The following is a 25,768-nucleotide window of genomic DNA, read 5'->3' as shown; positions in this document are numbered from 1 at the left end:
TAGACAATAATTCTGATGGCAAAAGAGCCAAACGGGACAGGCAAAAAAAGAGAAAAAAAAAAAAAAAAAAAAAAAAAAGAGTGCTGATTGGGCTCAGCTCGCACTCTCATTCTCTCCAGCCTCTGACCAACTTATACTTACTTATATACTTATATATATATATAAGTATAAGTACTTATATACTTATACTTACTTTGTGATTGTTGTTCGAATGTTGCATGAAAATACTTTTGTGCAGGATAAACCGTTTAGTCTGCATTAATGTGGTGCATTCACAGTACAGAACAGTGTGTGACTGCTGTGCACAGTGTCTGTGGCCTCATGGTCAGATTTATGTTGCATTAAGTGTAGCAGAGATTCATATGAATTTTAGTTTATGATAATGATATTCAGTCATTGAGAACCAAGTTTATAACAGAGTACTTCAGTGTAGGAGATGTACATCAGTATAAAAATACACAATGCAGTTAGCAGCTGACATGCTAATGATCTTTGTATCTGGATTTATTTGACAGGGACAGTGTTCATGTTCAGGGACATCAGGATAAAAACAGAAGATGGAAACCTGCCAGATTTGAGCTAAACTGCTCATTTCCATGTGTAGTCCCTGGGCAGGTCACATGACTCTATCCAACATACAAAGACACACAAGAAAAGCCAGAGAAACAAAGACAAATCCAAACAATCCATCATACTGAGTCAAAGTGATCACAGGTCTGCTTTGTTGGTGATGAGGCTTCAAAGTGGAACATGTGGACTGTTCCTTTATTACTACCACTGAAGGCCACGCCCCTCTGGTCATGTGATCATGTGGTTTGTAGGAATGCTCCTCAGAGGATCCACCTGTGCTTCCTCTCCTCTCTCCTCCACCTGTTACAGTGAGGGAACGTCCTCCATGATGGAGGAGCTGCTGGAAAGTGCTGAGAGTTTCCTCCAGAGTGAGACCTCTGTCACAGTTCAGAGGATCTACGGCAGCAGAGATCTTCATGGACACTAAAAGTCTCAAACACACAACAACAACAACAACAACATCACACTGACTCCACTCTGACATCACTGATCAATAATCAAAGAACACACAGATCAAACTGATCGATCAGCCATCAGAGGAGTCGGATCAATGGAGCTGCTTCTGTTCCTGATGTCCCCTGTTTGATCCTGGACCTGAACTCTCCCTGCAGAGGAGACACAACACAGTCAGACACACACACACACACACACACACACACACACACACACACACACACACACACACACACAAGCACAAACCTTTAACTTTGAACTGCACTGTTTTGAATCTTATCCAGATGTTCTTGCTCTGAACTCCACAGATGTATTTCCCACTGTCTCTCTCTGTGGGCTGTTTCAGGGTTAGACTGAGGTCTCCAGTTTTCAGCAGGTCTTCATTCATCTTCGTTCGGTCTCTGTAAACCTGGTGCTGTTCTTCATGCTGGTCAGAGCCGTTCTTATACACGTGGACATCTATTACTGGTTCAGGGTCATAGCGTACCCACTCTACTATAGCATCTTCAGGCAGGTTTTGTGTGGTTCTGAAGGGCAGCTGGACAGACTCCGCCCCCTCCTCCACCTCCACCTGACACACTGAGAGGACAACAAACACAACATGAGCTGTACAAAGTGTGATTGGTGTTTACAGAGCAGCATCATGTGACTCTTCTTCTGCACTAAATGAAGCGATGGAGTGGCGCCTCCTTCAGGCAGAGAAACAGCTCATGGAGAGAAATAATTATTAGAGCAAAAACAAGAGTGGAGCTGCAAATAAGGCCGAGAGGAACTGCTTCAATAATCCAATTTAGAATCCTGAGAATGGAGCAGCCCTTATAGCAGCTCATAAGATGGTAAATGGCCTGTATTTGTATAGCGCTTTTCTAGTCCCTAAGGACCCCAAAGCGCTTTACACTTTCAGATTCAGTGATGATGATGTCCGCTATCACTGTCAGTTGTCAGTAAACACTTCATCTGGCTGATGAATCTACACGTGAGATATTACAAAGTCTGTATTATTAACTCTGTAATTAGGCGCCAATCTTCTTATTTTACGGCGCTGTTGTTCAATCGGGGAACACTCTCTGTTGAGGAGAAAAGCATGAATTTGTTTGTAAACGGATTATCCATTGTTTAAATGTCCCGGTAGTCGAAAAGGAGGCAGAGCTGTGGAGAAATGCTAGGAGCTAACTGGGTGCTATCTTTCAAATATATTGAATGTCGCAATGTTGGCAAAGAGAGGAAGTGACGTAAGATTTGCGCATGCGGGGTACCGATCGGGTTTCCGGTACGGATCAGGTAGTGTCAAGTGTTCTCTGTCTGTGAGGTGCCCACACTTGAAAAAGACCAGACTTTGAATTTCACTCAAATTTATTTTGACCAGCTAGTTTGATAGCTGATAGGTAGGTAGGTAGGTAGGTGAAAAACCGATAGCCCGTCTAGCTCAAAGTCTTCCTCACAGTGGAAAGTGGATTGCTTGTTTGCTGTCCTATCAGTATGTTGCACTCGGGTCAAATGACTGCTGCATGCATTTTAAGGTCTACTAGGCACGCCAGCCCTTGATTGCTCTAATTCAGCTCACCTGGCGGAGCGGCGCACACCAGGCCGCGCTTAGCTGTAGATTGCACAAGGTCTAAATCAGCGGCCATGCACAAGCAGCAGCACAGAGCAGGTAGTGGGCAGGAGGAGGAAGAGAAGAGTAACAGCCACACCTACTAGGTCAGCGCGACACCTCCCACTCGATCTTTGCTCAGCACTAACTGGAAAGATCGCACTCAGGTGGGCTGGTCCCTTGCTTGATCTTCCACCGGTAAAAGGACCACAAGACGCCGGATGTCCCGATGTAAAATGGTGCCCAGCTCAGGACTTCTGGTAGCAGATTTTGGACTCTTGACTGCAATGCTGGAACTTGGAGAGACCCTCACATGCACATCTCGAACAATCCCTCTGGAATCAGGATTCACGCTGATGACTTTTGCGAGTCTGAACTGCCCTCTAAGGGCATTTTGGTCGCAGAGCCAAACTATGTCTCCAACAGCAATGTTCCTCTCTGCAGTATGCCACTTACTGCGGATGAACAGGTTTGGTCCAGCGGCCATGCACAAGCAGCAGCACAGAGCAGGTAGTGGGCAGGAGGAGGAAGAGAAGAGTAACAGCCACACCTACTAGGTCAGCGCGACAGGTAGCGACAATAAGACATCTTTGAGTTTATGTTAACCACTGTTGCTGTAATATAGTTGCCCTAATGGCAGCTTATTTGTTATATCAGACTGCCGGCAACACTGTCTATTAAGGTGACAAAACACCAGCTGACTTCAACAGTTAAGCAAAGTGGAATCCTCTTGTCCTCCTTCCTGTATTCTGACCAATACACCATCTTGTTGGCTGCTAAGAAACTAGACATAACACTGCTATTCCAGAACACATGCACTCTGTCTTTGCCCATACTCTGCAACATTTTAGAAAAGTTTCTGGGCAGAATACGATCCTGTGCAGAGGCCAACACCATCCTTATCCACGTGGGCACAAAGCATATTCCAAAAAGTCTAAGAAACTTTGAAAGAAAAGCTTCTGGACTTCTTTAAGTTTCTTGAAGACATTTCACTTCTCATCCGAGAAGCTTCTACAGTTCTAAGAGCAATTGGTGGACAGTCCCAGATTTGCATTGAGCATTCGTGCTAACAGCCAGAAATGTTCAGACGTCTACATTGGAAAACATAAAGAGCCACCTCGACAGGACAAGACTGAGCTGTACATCTGAATCTCAAGGACAAAGATCACACTTTTGAGGATGCAAAGGTTCACATTCTGGACAGAGAGGGGTGAAAGAAACCATCTATGTCCACCATGGACCAGGAGGCATCTTTCTGCAGCAGATGTTCTCCACTTCAACCAATCAAGAGCCAGACACTCTCTGCTAACATATCATATGGAGTCCAGCAAGCAGGAAACACTCCATCAAGTACCCGCTGACCACTATTTCCACGGTTCTCTGTCTTCTGGCTGTGCCCCTGAATTTTGATTTCAGTTACAGTTTTGGCTTTCAGTCGTCATCAAAACACTTTGTTTCATTCATGTTGCTGTGAAGCTTTCCTTTCTTCTCATTGACGTGTTAGGAACCAATCACAGCCCTTTCCTTTACAGCGCTCTGCTTTCACCCCTCCCTAAAAGCCCAAATTCACTCTCAGTTTAGTTCAGCTGGAGCCAAGATGACACAGAGAGCCTTTGGTCCATGAGATCTATCTAGGAGACATCAGTAACATCAGGTTTGTGTAAGCCGTCCTGTAGAACGCTTACATACAGCAGCTTCTCTCTCTGATCTCTGAGTATCTCTCAGCTTCAGCTGGGACTCCACCCAGGTGTTGGTTGGTTGTTGGCACAGGTGTAGAGCTGCTGCAGTGACTCACAGCTGCTTTCATCCAGTTTAACACACATGAATATCCACCAAATATCAAAATAGAAACAGAAAAAACTTCAATCCACATTTTGACCTGTATCTACAGCACTGACCTCGGACTTTCAGCTCCACCGTTCTCTTCAGCAGGATATTTCCCTCTCTGTTGTAGACGGTGCAGGTGTAGGTCCTGTTGTCATAGTCTGAGGGGTGTTTCAGAGTCAGACTGAGGTCTCCAGTTTTCAGCAGGTTTTCATTCATCTTCGTTTTGTCTCTATAAAACTCGCTCTGTTCTTCAGGCTGGTCAGAGCCGTTCTCAAACACATGGACCTTATTATCATTGTTGTCCATCCACTCCACTTTAGCGTCTTCAGGCAGGTGAAGTGTGGTGTTGAAGGGCAGCTGGACAGACTCCACCTCTGAATCCACCTCCACCTGGGGGACTGAGAGGACAACAAAGCACAACATGAGCTTGGATGGAGACATTTGTGTTGACTCTAACAGGCTGAATGCTGCTGCTTCACTGGGAGCTCACTGTTAGATAGAAAGTGGTCAGTGTGAAGAGGAGACGCAGCAGAAAGATGAAGACTGACAGGAAGAAAGCAGTGAACAGACTGTTGGAGCTGCTGTTAGTGGGACAGGACTTTATTCAGTCTCTGAGGACCAGATTTGACTTGATGAAGCAGAGAAACACAGTCTAAGTGTTGCTGTCACACTCACTTCATCACACAGCTCAGTTTGACAACATTTGGAAGAATTTGATAGAAGCGTTCCTTTAGTAAAAGCACCAAGAAAACACCATGAAAACACCTCACTACACACAAAACTGCAGTACTGGCAAATTGTACATAAAGTATGAAAAGTCAAAGTACTTATTGTGCAGAACAATGTTCCCATCAGTGTTCTATGGATCAATATTACTGCTGCACATGTTTAAGGCTGAGCTCATTTCAAATCCTTTCTATTGTGTTGAATCTGCAGTAATGCATCATATTCTATAAAATCATATGTTTGTAGTGGCTGTCCTGTGAGGACCACGTATCTCTAAATAAACAGCTGTTAATGAGCTCACAAACACAGGCCTACAGCTGGATTTGAAAAAGTCCATTCAATAGAAAATCAACAATCACAGCTGGATTCACTACCCCATTCATACAAAACTGCTCAAAGACGTCCTGACATTAATTCATGCTTCAAATCATATGATCAACCTATCTCTAATAATTTGTACCACAGGCCTTCAAGCTGACAGTAGGTAAAGCGTTACATAAAAAGCATCTCTTTTAATCTCAATCCACATTTTGACCTGTATCTACAGCACTGACCTCTGACTTTCAGCTCCACGTCCTTCTTCAGCAGGATGTTTCCCTCCCTGCTGTAGACGGTGCAGGTGTAGGTGGAGTTGTCTCCATCTGTGGGGTGTTTCAGGGTCAGACTGAGGTCTCCAGGTTCCAGTAAGTTTCTCTTCATCTTTGTTCGGTTCTTGTATTTATCGTCCTGTTCTTCAGGCTGGTCAGAGCCGTTCTCATACACGTGGACCTTCCTGTTGTTTGCATCCTTCCACTCCACTTTAGCATCTTTAGGCAGACAAACTGTGGTTTTGCAGATCAGCTGGACAGACTCCACCCCTGAATCCACCCCCACCTGGTAAACTGAGAGGACAACAAAGCACAACATGAGCTGTAGTGAAGTTACTAATGTTCTCCTTATGACCTGTTACAGAGGACTTATTTCTGTGCTTGTCCTGTTAGACCTCAGTGTAGACCACAACATTTTACTACTATATACTACTGTATTTTATTGTTTTTCGCTAAGTTTATTATTTTATCGTATTTATTATTCTTATTATATCTATTATGTTTCTATTGTTCAGCACTTTGGTCAGCCTTGTGTGTTTTTAAAGTGCTATATAAATAAACAATGATGATGATGATACTACAAACACTAGAACATATTAAAGAAAATTTACTACAGTGATTTGAATCATATCTGATAGATTCCAGTTTGAGGAGCTTTCTTCACACACAAAGCTTGCTGCTTCTAAATTCATCACATTGATCCTGAACCTTTATATAACTATAACCAACACACACATATTAGATGTCAGTGACCACTGTGTGAAAATAATAAATATTAATGACAGTATAATAAAATAAATGTATAATCAAATCTTATCATGGAGATTTCTTTAACGTTGTTTTTTTTAACCTTTATTGGATTACAGTGATCTGGTGTACATTGCATTGTAAATGGTAAAAGGACACAAAAGCGCTATACACAACCAATCATCCAACCATTCACACACTGGTGATGGCAGCTATATTGTAGCCACAGCCACCTGGGGCTCACAGACACAGGCGAGGCTGCTGGACACTGGCGCCACCGAGCCCTCTGACCACCAACAGTAGGTGAAGTGAAGTGCCCAAGGACACAATGGCTAAGACTGTCGGAGGGCTCGAATCAGCAACCACCTGATTACAAGATGAGCTGCAACCTCGTGAGCCACGATCGTGATTGTATTGTAAAGTTACAATATTATTCACATGTTTGTGTTCTCGAGTATTAGTTGGGTTTTTTTGTAACCTCTGCTAACTCATGACCAATCACAGTGAAACTTTTGGTAAAAAGTAAAACTGGTTAAATTGCAGATAATGAAAGAACAGCTTGTCCACATGCAGCCTCTGTGTCAGATCAATGCAGTGAAGCACACACACTGTTTAGTAAAGTCATGTTGTGGAGCTGTTTCACTGATCAATGACTGAGTCTGAAGGAGGTTTTCTGACTTCTGGAACAAACCTGGAAGTTTCTCTTCAGCTCTCTGTATCAGCTGTTTGTAACTCTTTCAGCTTCTGGAACAAGTTTGTGTGAGCCACAGTCAAGGAGCCACCAGAGGACACCTGCTGACCATCGGCATTATGGGTAGTGTAGTAGGAGACACTCACCTGACATGAAATAGTGCCGGAAATAATATAGAAGACCTCCAGAAACCACAAGAAGAACCAGGAGAACCAGGAGAGCTGTGGCCCAGGATGGAAACTGTTCTGTGGAGAAACAAAAAGAACAGCATGACCTTTGACCTTTGACTGACCTAATAGGCCTACATTTCAATCAAAGAGCCAATATGATTGCTCTGATAAGTTTTATCTGAGTGATGACCGATGTGTCTACAGCAGGTGTTTGTTGCTGACCTGCAGCACCTTTGACCTGCAGCTGTACATCACTCCAACTCAGTTCACGTCCAAAATCTCTGATGGAGCAGGTGTAGGTGGTGCTGTCAGACAGTTGGAGGTTGGTCAGGTTCAGGCTGAGGTCTCCAGTATCCAGAGCATCAGTCTTCATGGATGTTCGGCCGCTGTAACGCTGGTTTTGATCTTTCAGTTCGTCCCCTTGAAGCTGACGCTGGTGGACGGTTGGAGGACTGAGGTCGGAGCGACTCCACACCACTGAGGCATTTCTTAGGTTGAAAGTGTCAAACTCACAGGGCAGCACTACAAATAATGCCCCTTCATACAGCTCCACAGCTGAGGCATGCTGGGAAACTGAGGACACACAGACAGAGACTCCATGAGTCACTTTGAGGTGAAGATCAAGTTTAGACACATTTACAGAAACCAGGAGACACAACGACAGAAACATCCAACATTTTAACAACTCAGATAAAAAAAGGAAGAGGCTGGAAGTTTAGAGGAAGTGGAGGAACGAGCAGATGTGAGGCTTTAAAAGTTAGTTCTGTATCTAACAGGCAGCTGGTGCAGTTCAATTTGCATGAGAATGATAAGGATTGCTGTCTTTCAGTTTGTAAAAACATCTGTAACCTGAGTTGTGGATGAGCTAAAGTGGGAACATGTTTGTCTGAGTGCTGAGTAGAGATAACAGTCCAAACATGATGAGGGGATGGAGGTTTTCTTCAAGTCTGTGTCAGATGAGAATGTGTGACTGATGAAACAGCACAAATAGACAGAGAGTGGAAGTCCTGATGTTGGAGGACAGATGTTCAAGTCTTTTTACAAATTAAAGGTTTGGGAGTGACTAAGAGGAATCCAGATCTGAAATCACTAAGCTGATGGAAGTGTTTTACATCAGAGCAACAGATTCAGAATACATTTGTGTTGCTGCAATTAGTGCAACATACAGCTGTATATCATCCACGCAACAGTGGAAATAACACAGTATTTTCAGATTATCCCAAAAAGTTGATTCTGGTCATCTGGACGTAGCGTTTTGTGAGAGAAGTGTTTCGTCATCATCCAAGTGACTTCTTCAGTCTCAGCTGCAGGTTTCAATCTTATAAACAGTACCTTTGCATAATGACTGAAACCAGCTCACTGAAGGAACAATGGGCTGGGAGGTCAGTTTCTTAATCATTAGTATGCAAATCCTGCACAGACATGCTGGGACGGCATGTCTGTGCAGGATTCAGACAGACAGGCTGGGAAACATGGAATAAAACATAAGGAGGGGAAACAAGGCACCAGAACTCTAATACTCAGAGGGAGACACGAGGGGAAATCCAATAAACTACACTGAACAACTTAGGACCCATAGAATAACTCCTAGAACAACAAATGAACTCAACATGATGTAGAAACACAAGAAAACAGAGAAGTCTGTGTAAAAATGACTCAGGACCATGACAAAAAGTACTTAAGTACAGTTTTAAGGTATCTGTAATTTACTTAAATATGTAGCTGATCTGAAAGCCACCAAGAAGAATCCAGAGATTTGAAAGTTGCTGCTTTGGATTGTTAATTTGATCTGAACCAGAATCCAGTGTTTGATGGAAATCTCCTCCTGCTGCACTTCAACACATTAAAGAGAGAGAGATGAAAGAAAAGCTGATGATGAGAGCAGAGAGCGGAAGGTGTACTTACCGTGCAGGAGGATCACAAACACCACAAACATCTTCATGTTCCTGTCAAACTCAGAGACTCTTTAAAAGCCCTTCACGACATCAGCTCACAGCAGCTTCACTTTCCTCTGCTGATCATCTACTGACACTCTCACACTGCTCACACTGTCACAGCTCAGAGTTCAGCTTCACACTTTGTTAAAGCACATCTGTGGAATGAAGTCCAGCAGCCACAGATCACTTCTGAGAAAAGAGGAAGACGTCGGCTTTCCTCGTAGTTTCACGCCCGAGTGCTCCGGTTGGAGGCGGCTGCTGCGGCCTCACCCTGACATGCACAAAGCTCCACCTTCAGTCCTGACACTCAAACTTCCCTTCCGCTGTCGCTACAATGATGCAGATGTGAAAAGCTCAGTACAGGTTATCAACGAGGCCGGGTTCTCTGATCACAGCGATCCTCTGTTTCTAAAGTCCCACATGATCACATTTATGATGTGGTTTCTTTTCAAATCAGGCAAATAAAGTTTAAGGTCTGTGTGTCTCCAGACTGTGTCCACAGTGTTTCAGTGCAGCAGAGTGAATCTGATTTACTGACAGCTTTTTGTCCTTTCACTGAACAAGAAGCTCCAACAGAGATGAAATGAAGATGTGTTTCTATCGTTGCTTCATGATGGAATAATGCTGACATCAATATAAAAATGGGACTTTTGGTTGTCGGTGATATTTGTGAGGCTCACATGTGTGAATGTTGTTGTTTGGAGGCTCAGCAGCTTTAATGAGACGAATGGAGGCCAGACATATATCAGCACTGCTGCTGCCTGAGCCTGTTCACTCCCTGCTTGGTGTCCACACTGTGGACTTTATATGTGCTCTTTATACTGTCTGTGTCAGAGCTGACGGCTCAATACACACAAATATGCCACATAATGTGAGCGCACACTCTGTGTGTGGCACATTCCAACAGTGCTGTTTGTGTGTCAAAAAACAAGCAGGACAAAGGTTCAGTTTAAAAAGAATGACTACACCCTGAGGGTTCCTCGGGTGGCTCAGCAGGTAGAGCAAGTCCTCTCCTGACTCCTCCCACCAGCATGTCAAAGTGATCTTCTACAAATGAAACTGAGGTTATTGTTCTCGTCCCTAAACATCATAGAAATATGGTATCTAACCAGATTCTTTCTCTGGATGGCATTACCTTGGCCTCCAGTAACACTGTGAGGAACCTTGGAGTCATTTTTGACCAATTCAATTCAATTCAATTCAATTCAATTCAATTTTATTTATATAGCGCCAAATCACAACAAATGTCGCCTCAAGGCGCTTCATAGATACAGAGAAAAGCCCAACAATCATATGACCCCCTATGAGCAAGCACTTTGGCGACAGTGGGAAGGAAAAACTCCCTTTTAACAGGAAGAAACCTCCGGCAGAACCAGGCTCAGGGAGGGGCGGGGCCATCTGCTGTGATTGGTTGGGGTGAGAGAAGGAAGACAGGATAAAGACATGCTGTGGAAGAGAGACAGAGATTAATAACAGATATGATTCAATACAGAGAGGTCTGTTAATACATAGTGAGTGAGAAAGGTGACTGGAAAGGAAAAACTCAATGCATCATGGGAATCCCCGGCAGCCTACATCTATTGCAGCATAACTAAGGGAGGATTCAGGGTCCAGCCCTAACTATAAGCTTTTCAATTCAATTCAGTTGTATTCATATAGCGCCAAATCACAACAAAAGTCGCCTCAATGTGCTTCATATTGTACAGTAGATCGAACAATAATAGAAAAAAAGGCCCAATGGAAAAATGTACCATGTCAACCAATTAATTAAGTGGGATTTGGTTGTTGGGAGAGAGAGAGAGAGATTAGATGTGGGAGATTTGTGACGTTTGGTGTGGAGTGTATAGTTAGTGTGTTGTCTCGTGTAGTTGTTGTGTAGTCGTTTTGTGTGTCAGTGAGGGCACTGATGAATGTCACAAAGGCACATTTGTAAACACTGTCAATGAGTAGAAAACCAGTGGAGTGATACACCTGCTGCTGTCAGGCCTGCAGGTTTATCCCTGTGCTGCTCTCCTCTGTCTTTTGGTGGATCAACATTGTTTTTTCCTGTCACACATAATTTGTGGGTTTTTATACTTATTGGGCTACATAATTTATCATACAGGCTATACAGGACATAAAATCAAAACTCACATGTTTTATGTAACTAAAGTGTTTAATTATGTGGGCTACAGACAATAATTAAATTATAAACTATATGTATATGAAAAACATGTATACTTACTGCATTTGAATTATTTTAACCACATGTAACCACCTGCATGTGTGTTTGAAAAAAAGGCTTTGATTTTGCCACCTCATTTGATTTCTTTGCCACCCTCATGCCACCCTAAGAAAATATCTCTAGATCCGCCCCTGCATATACAGTGGCTTGCAAAAGTATTTGGCCCCCTTGAACTTTCCCACATTTTGTCACATTACAGCCACAAACATGAATCAATTTTATTGGAATTCCAGGTGAAAGACCAACACAAAGTGGTGAACGCGTGAGAAGTGGAACGAAAATCATACATGATTCCAAACATTTTTTACAAATAAATAACTGCAAAGTGGGGTGACAATGTTGTTGTCTTGAGTTCCTTCTTTTTCCCTTCCGAACACACACATGTAAAGGAAGCACTTAAAACATGCGGTTATTCTAATTGGGCGTTCATAAAGTCAGCAAAGAGGCACAGAAAAGAAGATCAGACACCAGCGAGGGAGGATAAGAAGGACAGACGCAACAACATTGTCATCCCCTATGTAGCCAGTGTATCAGGAAAACTCAGGAGGGTTTTCTCCAAGCATGACATCCCAGTGTACTTCAGACCCAGCAACACGCTCAGACACAAACTGGTTCACCCGAAAGACAAAACGCCAAAACACAGACTTAACAATGTGGTGTTTGCTGTACAGCAGCGAGGAATGCCCAGACCTCTACATTGGAGAGACCAAACCGCCACTTCACAAACACATGGCACAACACAGAAGAGCCACCTCCACAGGACAAGACTCAGCTGTCCATCTGCATCTAAAGGTCAAAGGTCACTCTTTCAAGGATGCCAATGTTCCCATTTTGGACAGAGAGGACAGATGGTTTGAAAGAGGAGTGAAAGAAGCCATTTATGTCCATTGTGAGAAACCATCCTTGAACAGAGGCGGTGGTTTACGACGCAAACTGTCTGCCATCTATAATCCAGTTTTGAGATCCTTAACGGACGCCTTAACGCCCAGAAACAGAGTCCGCACAATGTGGTGAGCCACACGGTAAATCAGGGTTCCTACTGCGATGAGCTGTGGCTTTCCATGCTTTCAGGTGACAGCCTGGGTGGTTAACACAGGGAGTTGTGGGGAATAATCCAGCTCCAACAAGTCTCAGGCGTATCTTATTGGCAGCAGCCCAAGAGTAAAGCCCCTGAAGATCCAGTTCTCTGCTAAGCCGACGAAGCAGCACAAAAAAGCCCGCTCTCTTCCCCCATTACCTCAGATGAGGCCTGGGAACCAAAAAAGAGCTGACTGGCAAGAATGGAGGTAAACCGGGCGCCCAAGCGCCGCGCCCAAGTGCCGGTGGGAAAACACCCTTGTTTCGTTGACTCTGAAAATTATCCATAGCAGATTTAACGCTATCGCAATAACACATGGTGATCATAAATCCGGAGGGAGATGATGCTGGACAAAAGTGTAGAAAAGACACTAGCACAACATGAAAAGTAAACAAACAGATGGACAGAGGCAGCGGCACAGCCAAACACAGGCGCCATCTTGCATCTGTGAACCAGTGCACCTTACATTCCTTGCTAAAGATAAGACTTTATTAATCCCTCGGGTGGGTTCCTCTGGGAAATTCGGTTTCCAAAAGCACAGCACCGACAGAAGTTACAGAGCGTGAGCAGAATATTATATATACACATATATAAATACAGAGATATATATAAATAAAATATACGAAGGGGATAAATAGAATAAATAGGAATAAAAATAAAAATAAAAATACAAGTGAATTGCACATTTCAAGTATTGAAGTCTGTCTTATGTAGGAAAAAAGACCCGTTCATCGACAGTGCGCGTTATAGTCCGAAAAATACGGTAATATTCTAGAAATAATAATAATGGATTGCATTTATATAGCTCTTTTCAAGGCACCCAAAGCACTTTACAATGCCACTATTCATTCACTGTCAGCTACAGTTGTAGCCACAGTTGAGGCTGCCATATCGCGCCATCGGCCAACACCTGGCCAACAGGTGTCTTGCCCAAGGACACAACGACCAGGACAGAGAGCCCGGGGATCGAACAGGCGACCTTCCGGTTACAGATGCGTTTCCCAACCGCCTGAGCCACGGTCGTCCCAACACACCTGTCCTATCAGTTGTCCGTAACACTTCCTACGTTGGAATAGCCATCAGCATGAGCTATCGCATGTCCACCATCACATGCCCGAGTATGGAAGTGATGTCATTTTCACAGGAAATGTAGTTTTTTGGGTTTTTTGGGGGTTTTTTTGGGGGGTGGGGTGGGGGGGTGGGGCTTTTAAGCCTATACTGGTGCTTTTAAAAGTCATGTTTGACTATAAGTTTTTCTGTATATGCTCAGAAGTCATATTGCACTGCTTGTAATAGTTTATTTTGATGTGCATGCTGTTTTTTGGGGGTTTTTTTTGCAAATTTGCATTATAATATTTATTTACATTTTTCATGCAGTGTATCTCAAAAATACCCTCAAAATATCAAAATGTCCTGTTCAATTCAATTTTATTTTATTTATATAAAATATATAGCCAAATATATAGCGCCAGATCACAACAAAAGTCGCCTCAAGGTGCTTCATAGATGCAGAGAAAAGTAGCCATGATGGTAACCTTCTGTTAACCGCTTTGACGTTTCAAACGTGGCAAAACGTACTGTAACTCCTTTATTTCAAACAGACAGCTTCAGCATTTGTTCTGCTTTCTCTGCTTTTATTTGAATGTAACAGAAAAACACGACTAGAATTTCCACAAACGTGTTTACAGGCTGACTTTAATGTGTTTCTGCACATGCTTGTCCTCTGGTCATGTGATCATGTGGTTTGTAGGAACGCTCCTCTTCCTCAGAGGATCCACCTGTGCTTCCTCTCCTCTCTCCTCCACCTGTTACAGTGAGGGAAAGTCCTCCATGATGGAGGAGCTGCTGGAAAGTGCTGAGAGTTTCCTCCAGAGTGAGACCTCTGTCACAGTTCAGAGGATCTACGGCAGCAGAGACCTTCATGGACACTAAAAGTCTCAAACACACAACAACAACATCACACTGACTCCACTCTGACATCACTGATCAATAATCAAAGAACACACAGATCAAACTGATTGATCAGCCATCAGAGGAGTCGGATCAATGGAGCTGCTTCTGTTCCTGATGTCCCCTGTTTGATCCTGGACCTGAACTCTCCCTGCAGAGGAGACACAACACAGTCAGACACACAAAACTCGCTTCCTTCCTCAGACATAATCAGTGTAAACTGGTCAGTGAGGTCCTGCAGAGAGTTTTCAATAACACAGGAGATGTGCTAACTCCAGAGTTCAGATGACAGTGAGCTGGGTTGAGCCACAGACTGAGCAGCAGAGCACAGAAGCACTATTGACCATCATCCTGCTGGTCTGTGCACACTTAATCTACTCCATCACTGTGTCATTCTCCTTATTCAACAGTCTTTGTTTGGTTATAGTTCATAGTTTTGGTGCATGATTCATAGAGTTATGATGTCTTTGTGTTTCCCTGGTGAGTATTAATAATAGGTAGAACCTTAGATTTCTGAAACAATTAAAATGTTCAGTAAGCATTAAAGTAAAATCCTAAAACAGGACAGCTACACCAGGGCTCGCAAAATCGCTAGCCCGACGTCCCGGGGCTAGCGATTTTTCCAGTCGGGCTACCAAAATCTATCTCTGCCCTGCCCGTCGGGCTATCGTAGGAAGGAAAAATATATGTCAATGCTTTTGCATTCTTTCAGAAATGTAGCTGGGTAATTATGTCATTGGCATCGGTGAGCCACTGTCAATATGTGACATATTGAAATCGCGTTTGAATTTGCGCTTGTTTTTTGCTTTCACTTTGCAATCGCGCGAACTGTGTATAGAGAGCGACAGCACTGATTGGTGAGTGACGATAATTTGCGCACCAATTCCTCTGACATCGTCTTGTCAATCGTTAGCTTACTATGCAAACATGACAAGTGAAATCTCCCGCAGCAAGCTTAAAGATGTGAGAGGTTGATCGCGCAGAGAATTGCTGAGCGTTATGTTAGTGCGTGTGTAAAAGCAGCAGGATATATATTTTAGTTCTGCTGAGCCAAATAAGACAGGTCAGGGTGAAGAAGTGACAAAACGGAAAAGTTATGACAAATCAGACTATAAGGCAAAAAGAAAGTGCAGCTTTATGGTTTCATGGACAAAAGAATTTCTGTGGCTGCAATATGACGAGCTAAATAACCAGGGCTGCACATAAGTCGTCCACAGGTGCGCATTCGCTGTCAAAATAAAAAACGCGCACAAGATAAGAAGTTGCAACGCGTGTTTGCGTACATAAGATTTTCTGGAGGAGGATAGACATTTGTTTAGAACTCTTAAAGATGTCGAAGAAGCTCCTTTAAGCAATTACTTTGGTGTTACTCCACCTCCAAAGAAATGTCAGAAGGAGTCCGAACCACAAAAGAAGCGCGTATTCTCGGAAAAGTGGTTGCAGGAGGTGAGCTGGCTTCAAACAAATGATGAACGCACAGAGATGTGGTGCAGAATGTGCCGTGAAACTCTAGCGGACAAAAACAGCCTTTTATATGGACGCAAACGCGCGTTGCAACTTCTTATCTGGTGCGCGTCTTTTATTTTGACAGCGAATGCGCACCTGCGGACCACTTATGTGCACCCGTGTAAATAACATAATGTTCTGCCGGTTGTGTTGTTGGCTTTCCCTTGATTTCTGAGTCGACAAGCGCCTTTGTTACTGGGACCAGTCATTTTAAGAAAGACCCCCATTAGAACCCATGAGAAATGCAAGAAATGCATTATTGCTCAGTCTGCAATATCTTTCCCAGAACAAACACCAATTGCAAATAACATACTAAAAATAAACCTGAAAATCAGTTTAGAACAGCGTACTATGTTGCAAAGAGTGAACTACCACTGGCAAAATTTAGCAGTCTTTGCAAACTTCAAAAAGCAAATGGCCTCGATCTTGGTTCCACTTGCCTCTCACCCGTGACTTCAGTGGAAATGTCAGATTCAGGATCTGACACAGACTGATTCATGTCCTACACAGTTCTTACAAGTTCATAGAAATTTCTGTTCAATTAGAACCAAGTATTTGAGTTGATGATTGTAATTTTTATACAATGTTGTAATTTGTTTTTCAACAATTTTTTGATTAATATTTTGTTTCCTTTACAATATTATACTTTAATGTATAATACTGTAACGGAAACAAAACAGGAAACAAAACATCAATCAAAAAATTGTTCTCTTTTTTTATTGGGCTACTTAAGTTTATTTTGGGCTACCAAAAACTGAAGAGTCCCTGCCCGAAGGGCTACCAGGGATTTTGAAATTTTGCGAGCCCTGTACACTGTTTGTACACAGACTGGGCCGATGTTTGAATTCAGGTTTCATATTTCCTCTTTACTCTCAAACCTTCGAACAGCTGCGAGTCTGCAGCTGAGACAATAACAACTCAAACTGTTGGTTATTTTCAGAGTTTTGTTTTAAAATCACTTGGAACCGTCATGTTTTCAGTGATTCTTTTATTTCCAGCATGTTTTAAAAGCATCACAGATCCTGTGCTGGAGGAATATGTTTTATATGTGCAGGTTCAGCCGTACTTCACTGAAACCACTGAGCGAAGCTAAACTGTGCATCGCCTCGTCACAACTATGTGTTTCTTAATTTAAGGTTTTTGAAACCGTAGACAGGTTTTTAATTTCTTTAGCTGTTGCTAAATCTCTATTACACTGATGGATGCTGACCTTGCTTTGTAGTACAGGGCCCAGGAAGATATAATATCAGCAAAGTTCATCACAGTCAGGATTTATTTACCTTACTGTGGTTTAACTTTCTCTGTTGGGCTTCTGCCTAAACTGAGTACATTTAAACTCTAAAGTTTACCACCCGTAGCCTAAAAAACAAGCAGCACCAGCTGAGGCTTGTCAGCTCAGGTGAGAGGATTACAAAACCACCTCAATCTAGAGGAGCTCTACACCAAATGGTGGTGAACGAGAGTCATGAGCCCTCATAGGAAGCCCAGTCACACCAAAAACAGAACATCTTCTGATGGGCAAGACAGAAAACGAGCCGGAGCTTCTAACCTCAGATCATCATACTGAAACATACCAGCACTAAAGCCCCTCCCTCACTACTCAAATACTCACTCATGAACATCTGTCGTTATTACTCTGTTAATGCTAATTTTTCTGTGGTTGCATTTCTCTCTTTAATTATTCTGAACTCGTAACAACCATTTAACGGTGCATTAACTTACATATCAGAGCAAAGACACAAACAAACCTGTGACTGTGAGCAGCACTGTTTTCTTCCTCCAGATGTCCCCACTGATGACCACACAGCTGTACTCTCCACTGTCTCTCTCTGTGGGCTGTTTCAGGGTCAGACTGAGGTCTCCAGTTCTCAGCAGGTCTTCATTCACTCTTGTTCGGTCTCTGTAAACCTGGTGCTGTTTGTCAGGCTGGTCAGATCCACTCTGACACATGTGAACCATCATGTATTCTGGTTTATATCGTTCCCACTTCACTGTGGCCTTTTCAGGAAGCTCAGCTGTGGTTTGGAAAGGTAGCTTTACAGACTCCACCCCCTCCTCCACGATCACCTGACAGTCTGAGTGGACAACAATTACAACACACACAACATGAGCTCTACACAAAGCAACAGATGGTTTTCACAGTTTCACAGTTGTAGAGAAATCTGAAGAACAGAAGCAGATCTCAGAATAAAAAATAAAAGAGGCAGAAATCTTTTTCATTCAGTTCAAATCCAGTCTTTAAAAAACAACCCTTGTGTCCTGACTGCAAACTGACAGCTGATTTAATGGGAGAGAGACTTTACAACTAAACGTTCTGCCTCTAATTCCACTTTTAGAAACTCTGGGAATCACATGTTAGCCTGCTGTTATGGTCCCTGCACTGGGCAATGTGTTGTCTCTCTCTCGCTCCTCTGCCTGGGCGGCGCTCATCAGGGGCTCGCGCCTCTGGACCAAACACCTGTTCTCAATCACTGATTTTCAGGATGCTGAGCTCTATTTAAGAGAGCGGCTCTGTGTTACTCATCGCTGGACCGTTGACTAGTCTGCATCTACCCCGGTCCGGTTGCCATAAACCTGAGAGTGGTAATACGGTACTGTAAGGTTTCTAAGATAGAATGGAGCCTGATCATTCATGAACACACCTGCCTCCATTTCCCAACACTGACTGAAAGGTTACACACAGTAATGCTATCAAAAGTAATTATTGTATCCAAAACCATGTTTCTGAGAGTGTGAGGTCCAAATGTAATAACTTCAGTTTCTCTGAATTTGGAAACAGGAAGAGGTCATCCAGGCCTTCATGACCTTCATGCAGTGTTTTATAATATTTCTTAGGGGTGGGATGCATGACATAAACAGTCTTGATTCCACCACACACTCTAATGTGTGAAGAAGACTGCTCACACACATATTGGAATCTGTCAGAAGTCTATAATTTAAACTATATCCTGTCATGGTCCGGGTGAGTGGCATGCTTGTTTGCTGTGCTCTAGGACTCCTCCTCTGGGTGGAGACCTTCATTCCACCTGGGAGCTGCACCTGAGGCTGATTATGTCAGCAGTATTTAAGACCAGCGCTCACAACCACTCGTCGCCTGAACGTCTGCTAATCAGCGTTAGTGCTAATCCGTTCATGTCTCTTGCCGATTGTTAGTATTTGTGCTAATCTTTTGCTCTGTCTTCAGCTAAATCCACCGACCACGCCTGCAAACTGTCACCGCTTACACAGTCTGGTTGCTGGTCACTTTTGCTAACCATTGTGTGTCAGTCATAGCAGTCCCAGCTCACAGTGTGTGTGTGTGTGTGTGTGTGTGTGTGTGTGTGTGTGTGTGTATCTGCCCTAACCTTTGTATATATTCCCCCAGCCCAAGTGTTTATAATCACAGTTTTCACTTAGTCACTATTTCACTCCACCTGTATATAGCCACTAAACTCCATATTAGTGTGTATTCACGTTTTTTTCACTTGTTGTAATAAATTCTTGCCACGTTCATCCGGTGTCTGTGTTTAATCTGTTTGAGTCCAATCTGCCCTGTACAGCCGCGCCGTGACAATTTCCTTTAATACACATGTTGTATTCTAGCATCTGTAATTATTCTAGTTGCTTCCGTTTTCAGCAAAAACCTCTTTTCAGAAGAATTTTCACCTCTTGTTAGAACAAATCTCAGCTGTTTTCAGAAAAAACTCTTTTCAGGCCAAATTCTGCTGATTCACCTCTTTTCTGCAAAGTTTTCAGCCTTTTCACCTCTTATCAGCACAATTCTCAGCCGCTTCTGCTCATTTCAGCAGAATTGTCAGTCTCTCCACCTTTTCTTTGTGAGAATGACTTTGGCTCAGTGAGATGAGTAGCTGCCTTGAGACCAGGAGGGCCAGGTTCTAATCCTGCTCAGGGCAACATTTTTTTTTCACCACTTTTAAGCACAAATTTCAACGTCTTTACCCCTTTCAGTAGAATTTTTGGCTTTTCAACACTTTTCAGCAAAAATTTCTGCTTCTTCACTTGTTTTCAGCAGAATTTTCAGTTTCTTCACCGCCACACAATTTCTGCAACTTTTAACTTTTTCAGCTATTTTCAGCAGACATCTTCAGCGTTACAGCATCCACACTGCATTTTCGCAGGAAATGCAAATTTTTCTAGTCTAATGTTGTGGTCAGCAGCATCAGTTGCTACAATAAGGACCAGCACAGAGATGACTCCACTTTCAGAAACCATAATAAGATAATTTTTATCTTTCACCAGTGCTGCTTTGGTGCTGTGATGAACTTTAAATACAGAGTGAAACTCTTAAAATAAACCACCTTCTACAAATGATCACACGCTGATTTATAATCACTTTTTAAGGAGTTTAGGAAAAAACTGAAAGCTCAAATTTGATCTATGATCTTTCTGTCTCAGCTACACCTGTCGATCAAACAAACACAAATCTTTACCCGAACATCAGAGGAAAAAAAATCCACAGGAAAGAAACACTGCTAATAGAAATTATAGTGATGTGAAAAACTGTTTGACCCATACTGATGTCCCACTGTCACCATGTGTTCACACTTAAAAGTTTCACTTCATCAAACTAATTTTAACCCTCTCAAGGCAGGCGTTGCAGATTTGCAACAAGTAAAAGCTCACAACCTGATTACCCCACATACATATTTTATGAGTTGTTTTTACTCAGAAGTACCACTGCAGGTATTTGTGCATTAGCAACAAAAACTTAATTTGAGCCTGAGAGAGTTAATATATTTGATATACTTAATACCACTTTTAAATCGCATCTTAAAACTCATGTATTCAAAATTTCATTCCCTTCATTATGATTCCATATTAGTCTATTTTTCCTTTGTTTAGTTTTTATACTTTCATACTTTTCATATACTTTGTTTTTATTTTCTTGTACTAATGTAAGGTGACCTTGAGGGTCTTTAATAAAATAAAATGCATTATGATTAGGGATGGGTATCGAAAACCGGTTCTTGTTGAGAACCGGTTCCCACTGTTTCAATTCCTTGGAATTGTTTGCCGATCGTTTATCGATTCCAGTCGCCCCGATTGACGTCACCACGTTGCGGAGCGTCATTTACCGGGCAGGAAACACGGCACCTAAGCGGCTCAAACGCTCAAAACTTTGGTTATACTTTACGAGAACGGATGACAACAGGGCAACTTGCAATACTTGCAAAGTAGATATTTCATTTAAGGGAGGAAACACTGCGAATATGCAAAAGCATTTGCTCAAAAAACACGCGATAACCTTAAATGAATGTCGTGTTTTTAATTCCGCTCCGGACTCGTGAATCTCAACCCAGCAGCAGCGGTAATGTTTGCACGTCCTCTCCCGTTAATGCGGCAGGTAAATAATCAACTAACAGTGCATATTATGTTAGCGCGATCTGCCTTATTACAAAACCTGCCATTCCTGTGCGTTTAGGTGACCATGATGAGACAGAGTCTGGCTCAGATGCTGGCAGTTCTCGCTGCAGTCTACCGTAGCGTCTCCTTTCAGGCCAGGATAGACAAATGTCACCGAGCAGTGACTCAGTTTGTGGTCAAAGGCTTGCACCCATTTGCCACAGCAGATGATTTTCAGTAAGTGAATGTGTTTAATTGTAGGCAGGGACATTACTGGATATTCTTGTGTAATTGCTGCAGAATAATTTATGTTATACTCTGTTATTGCTACAGAAGAATATTTATTTTCTCAGCTTTCCAAACATGTGTTTTCACACAGGGCCAGTTGAGTTTCGACAATCTTTTGCCCAAAATAAATGAAATCATCATTTAACAATGTGTTTTGTATTTAGTCAACTTATCCTTATCTAATATTATAAACTGATTATCTGAAATAAGTAAGTGGGGCGAACATGCAATATGGAAAAATAATCAAGAAGAGGAACAAGTTTTTTCACAGCACAGTCACCAAACTTTAACGTCTCTGCTTTCATGAGTTTGTCTCAACAAAAAAGTGTTAAAGATATTTTGTAAGATATTCTTTAGCATACATTTTTGAGGTAGCATTTTAAAATGGTACCATCAGTCAGCTCCCTTTGGCCCCAAACTCAATTAGAGACGTTTCAGTGGGAAACCGCTTTTACCCTCAGGTAGCTTTAAATGAATATAGTAGTAATAATTTAATAGCAGGCCTCACAGTAAGACGGTCCTGAGTTTGATTCCACATGACTGCGGCCTGTCTGTGGGGAGTGTGTTCCCGTGTTTGCGTGGGTTCTCTCCGGGTTCCTCCATGCAGTTAGTGCGGTTAGATCATTGGTAATTCTAAACTAAAAGGTGTGAGGGTGCAAATGAACGTCTGTCTGTCTCTATGTGTTAGGTGACCTGTCCACTCTCCCTGTGGTAGCTGGATAGTCTCCAACCCCCCGTAACCATGACAAGGATAAGAGAATGGATGGATGGTACTACAAAATACACTACTGACTGGAAGCAGAAAATTAGATGATGCAAACCTCTGACCTCTGACCTGTGTCTACAGCACTGACCTCTGACTTTCAGCTGCACTTCCTTCTTCATCAGGATGTTTCCCTTCCTGTAGACGGTGCAGGTGTAGACTTGTGTGTCTCTCTCTGTGGGGTATTTCAGGGTCAGACTGAGGTCTCCAGTTTTCAGCAGGTCTTCATTCATCTTCGTTCGGCCTCTGTAATCCTGGTCCTGCTCTTCAGGCTGGTCAGAGCCGTTCTCATACACGTGGACCTTTCCGTAGTTACCCTTCCACTCCACTTTAGCATCTTCAGGCAGGTTTCCTGTGGTTTTAAAAGGCAGCTGGACAGACTCCATCCCTGAATCCACCTCCAGTTTTTGGACTGAGAAGACAGAAAAGCACAAACTTATAACTTAAACATGACAACAGTTTAAGCTGTTTTGGAGAGGTTTCATGTTTGGAAAATGCTATTGTCTGCTGGCGGGAATGAAGGAGACAACGAGTCTCTTGATTGCACTATTAGTTATGTTAAATTATTGTTTCAGTGGTTGTGTTTCTTTCTTTAATTAATCTGCAGATGAACAGTTTACAGCCATTTAACGGTGCATTAACTTACATATCAGAGCAAAGACACAAACAAACCTGTGACTGTGAGCAGCACTGTTTTCTTCCTCCAGATGTCCCCACTGATGACCACACAGCTGTACTCTCCACTGTCTCTCTCTGTGGGCTGTTTCAGGGTCAGACTGAGGTCTCCAGTTCTCAGCAGGTCTTCAATCACTCTTGTTCGGTCTCTGTAAACCTGGTGCTGTTTGTCAGGCTGGTCAGATCCACTCTGACACATGTGAACCATCATGTATTCTGGTTTATATCGTTCCCACTTCACTGTGGCCTTTTCAGGAAGCTCAGCTGTGGTTTGGAAAGGTAGCTTTACAGACTCCACCCCCTGCTCCACGATCACCTGACAGTCTGAGTGGACAACAAATACAACACACACAACATGAGCTTTACACAAAGCAACAGATGGTTTTCACAGTTGTAGAGAAATCTTTAGAACAGAAACAGATCTCAGAATAAAAAATAAAAGAGGCAGAAATCTTTTTCATTCAGTTCAAATCCAGTCTTTAAAAAACAACCCTTGTGTCCTGACTGCAAACTGACAGCTGATTTAATGGGAGAGAGACTTTACAACTAAACGTTCTGCCTCTAATTCCACTTTTAGAAACTCTGGGAATCACATGTTAGCCTGCTGTTATGGTCCCTGCACTGGGCAATGTGTTGTCTCTCTCTCGCTCCTCTGCCTGGGCGGTGCTCATCAGGGGCTCGCGCCTCTGGACCACACACCTGTTCTCAATCACTGATTTTCAGGATGCTGAGCTCTATTTAAGAGAGCGGTTCTGTGTTACTCATCGCTGGACTGTTGACTAGTCTGCATCTACCCCGGACCGGTCCCCATAAACCTGAGTGTGGTAATACGGTACTGTAAGGTTTCTAAGATAGAATGGAGCCTGATCATTCATGAACACACCTGCCTCCATTTCCCAACACTGACTGAAAGGTTACACACAGTAATGCTATCAAAAGTAATTATTGTATCCAAAACCATGTTTCTGAGAGTGTGAGGTCCAAATGTAATAACTTCAGTTTCTCTGAATTTGGAAACAGGAAGAGGTCATCCAGGCCTTCATGACCTTTATGCAGTGTTTTATAATATTTCTTAGGGGTGGGATGCATGACATAAACAGTCTTGATTCCACCACACACTTTAATGTGTGAAGAAGACTGCTCACACACATATTGGAATCTGTCAGAAGTCTATAATTTAAACTATATCCTGTAGGGATGGGTATTGATAAGATTTTCACGATTCCGATTCCATTTTCGATTCTGTTTAACGATTCGATTCTTTATCGATTCTCTTATCGATTCTTTTTAAAAAAGGAGAACACTAAGGTCGAATAGCTTAGAACTTTGTTTTATATCTTCTCTTTGAACGAGATAGAAATTTAGGAGTAACATGGCCTTACAAACCCAACAGTGAGATCTTAAGAGATCCACAGCCTACGGCTTTTCAAAGGGGTGTCACAGGGTCCCCATGAAAAAAATTGTAAATGTAAAATAATAAAATAAATATTCTTCTGTAGCAATAAAACAAGAATATCCAGTAATGTTCCTGCCTACAATTAAACACATTCACTTACCTAAAATCGGGGCATTTGCTGTGGCAAATGGGTGCAAACCTTTGACCACAAACTTAGTCACTGCTCGGTGACATTCGTCTATCCTAGCCTGAAAGGAGACGCTAACGGCAGACTGCAGCGAGAACTGCCAGCATCTGAGCCAGACTCTGTCTGTCTCTCTCATCATGGTCACCTAAATGCACAGTAATGGCAGGTTTTGTAATGAGGCAGATCGCGCTAACATAATATGCACTGTTAGTTGATTATTTACCTGCCGCATTAACGGGAGAGGACGTGCAAACGTTACCGCTGCTGCTGGGTTGAGATTCACGAGTCCGGAGCGGAATTAAAAACACGACATTCATTTAAGGTCATCGCGTGTTTTGTGAGCAAATGCTTTTGCATATTCGTAGTGTTTCCTCCCTTAAATGAAATATCTACTTTGCAAGTATTGCAAGTTGCCCTGTTGTCATCCGTTCTCGTAAAGTATAACCAAAGTTTTGAGCGTTTGAGCCGCTTAGGCGCCGTGTTTCCTGCCAGGTAAATGACGCTCCGCAACGTGGTGACGTCAATCGGGGCGACTGGAATCGATAAGGGAATCGTTTGCAAAAATGGCAAACAATTCCAAGGAATTGAAACAGTGGGAACCGGTTCTCAACAAGAACCGGTTTTCGATACCCATCCCTAATATCCTGTCATGGTCTGGGTGAGTGGCATGCTTGTTTGCTGTGCTCTAGGGCTCCTCCTCTGGGTGGAGACCTTCATTCCACCTGGGAGCTGCACCTGAGGCTGATTATGTCGGCAGTATTTAAGACCAGCGCTCACAACCACTCGTCGCCTGAACGTCTGCTAATCAGCGTTAGTGCTAATCCGTTCATGTCTCTTGCCGATTGTTAGTATTTGTGCTAATCTTTTGCTCTGTCTTCAGCTAAATCCACCGACCACGCCTGCAAACTGTCACCGCTTACACAGTCTGGTTGCTGGTCACTTTTTCCAACCATTGTGTGTCAGTCATAGCAGTCCCAGCTCACAGTGTGTGTGTGTGCATCTGCCCTAACCTTTGTATATATTCCCCCAGCCCAAGTGTTTATAATCACAGTTTTC

At 42.9% G+C, this 25,768-nt stretch overlaps 1 protein-coding gene across 6 annotated transcripts in view; it reads right to left on the bottom strand.

Annotated features, from left to right (window-relative positions):
• Positions 1–501: 501 nt before the first annotated feature.
• LOC146521073 (uncharacterized) overlaps positions 502–25,768 on the bottom strand; it is a 68,522-nt gene continuing 43,255 nt past the window's right edge. For 2 of the 6 annotated variants that reach the window (XM_085154300.1, XM_085154301.1), the window contains 4 exons: positions 23,127–23,453; positions 22,546–22,866; positions 17,809–18,135; positions 13,072–14,705 (listed from right to left, as the gene is read on the bottom strand). In XM_085154300.1, the coding sequence (XP_085010426.1) occupies positions 14,614–14,705; positions 17,809–18,135; positions 22,546–22,866; positions 23,127–23,453 (1,067 nt within the window). In that variant the 3' untranslated portion in view covers positions 13,072–14,613. Of the gene's footprint in view, positions 1,176–1,269; positions 1,603–4,515; positions 4,843–5,724; positions 6,052–7,341; positions 7,441–7,587; positions 7,939–9,270; positions 9,770–13,071; positions 14,706–17,808; positions 18,136–22,545; positions 22,867–23,126; positions 23,454–25,768 lie in introns of those variants that run through there. The other 4 variants (XM_085154306.1, XM_085154303.1, XM_085154304.1 and 1 more) reach the window with 4 other exon arrangements.

The sequence above is a fragment of the Neolamprologus multifasciatus genome, chromosome 3, assembly GCF_963576455.1.
Source record: "Neolamprologus multifasciatus chromosome 3, fNeoMul1.2, whole genome shotgun sequence".
NCBI lineage: Eukaryota > Metazoa > Chordata > Actinopteri > Cichliformes > Cichlidae > Neolamprologus > Neolamprologus multifasciatus.
This window is presented reverse-complemented; position numbering and strand designations above follow the sequence as displayed.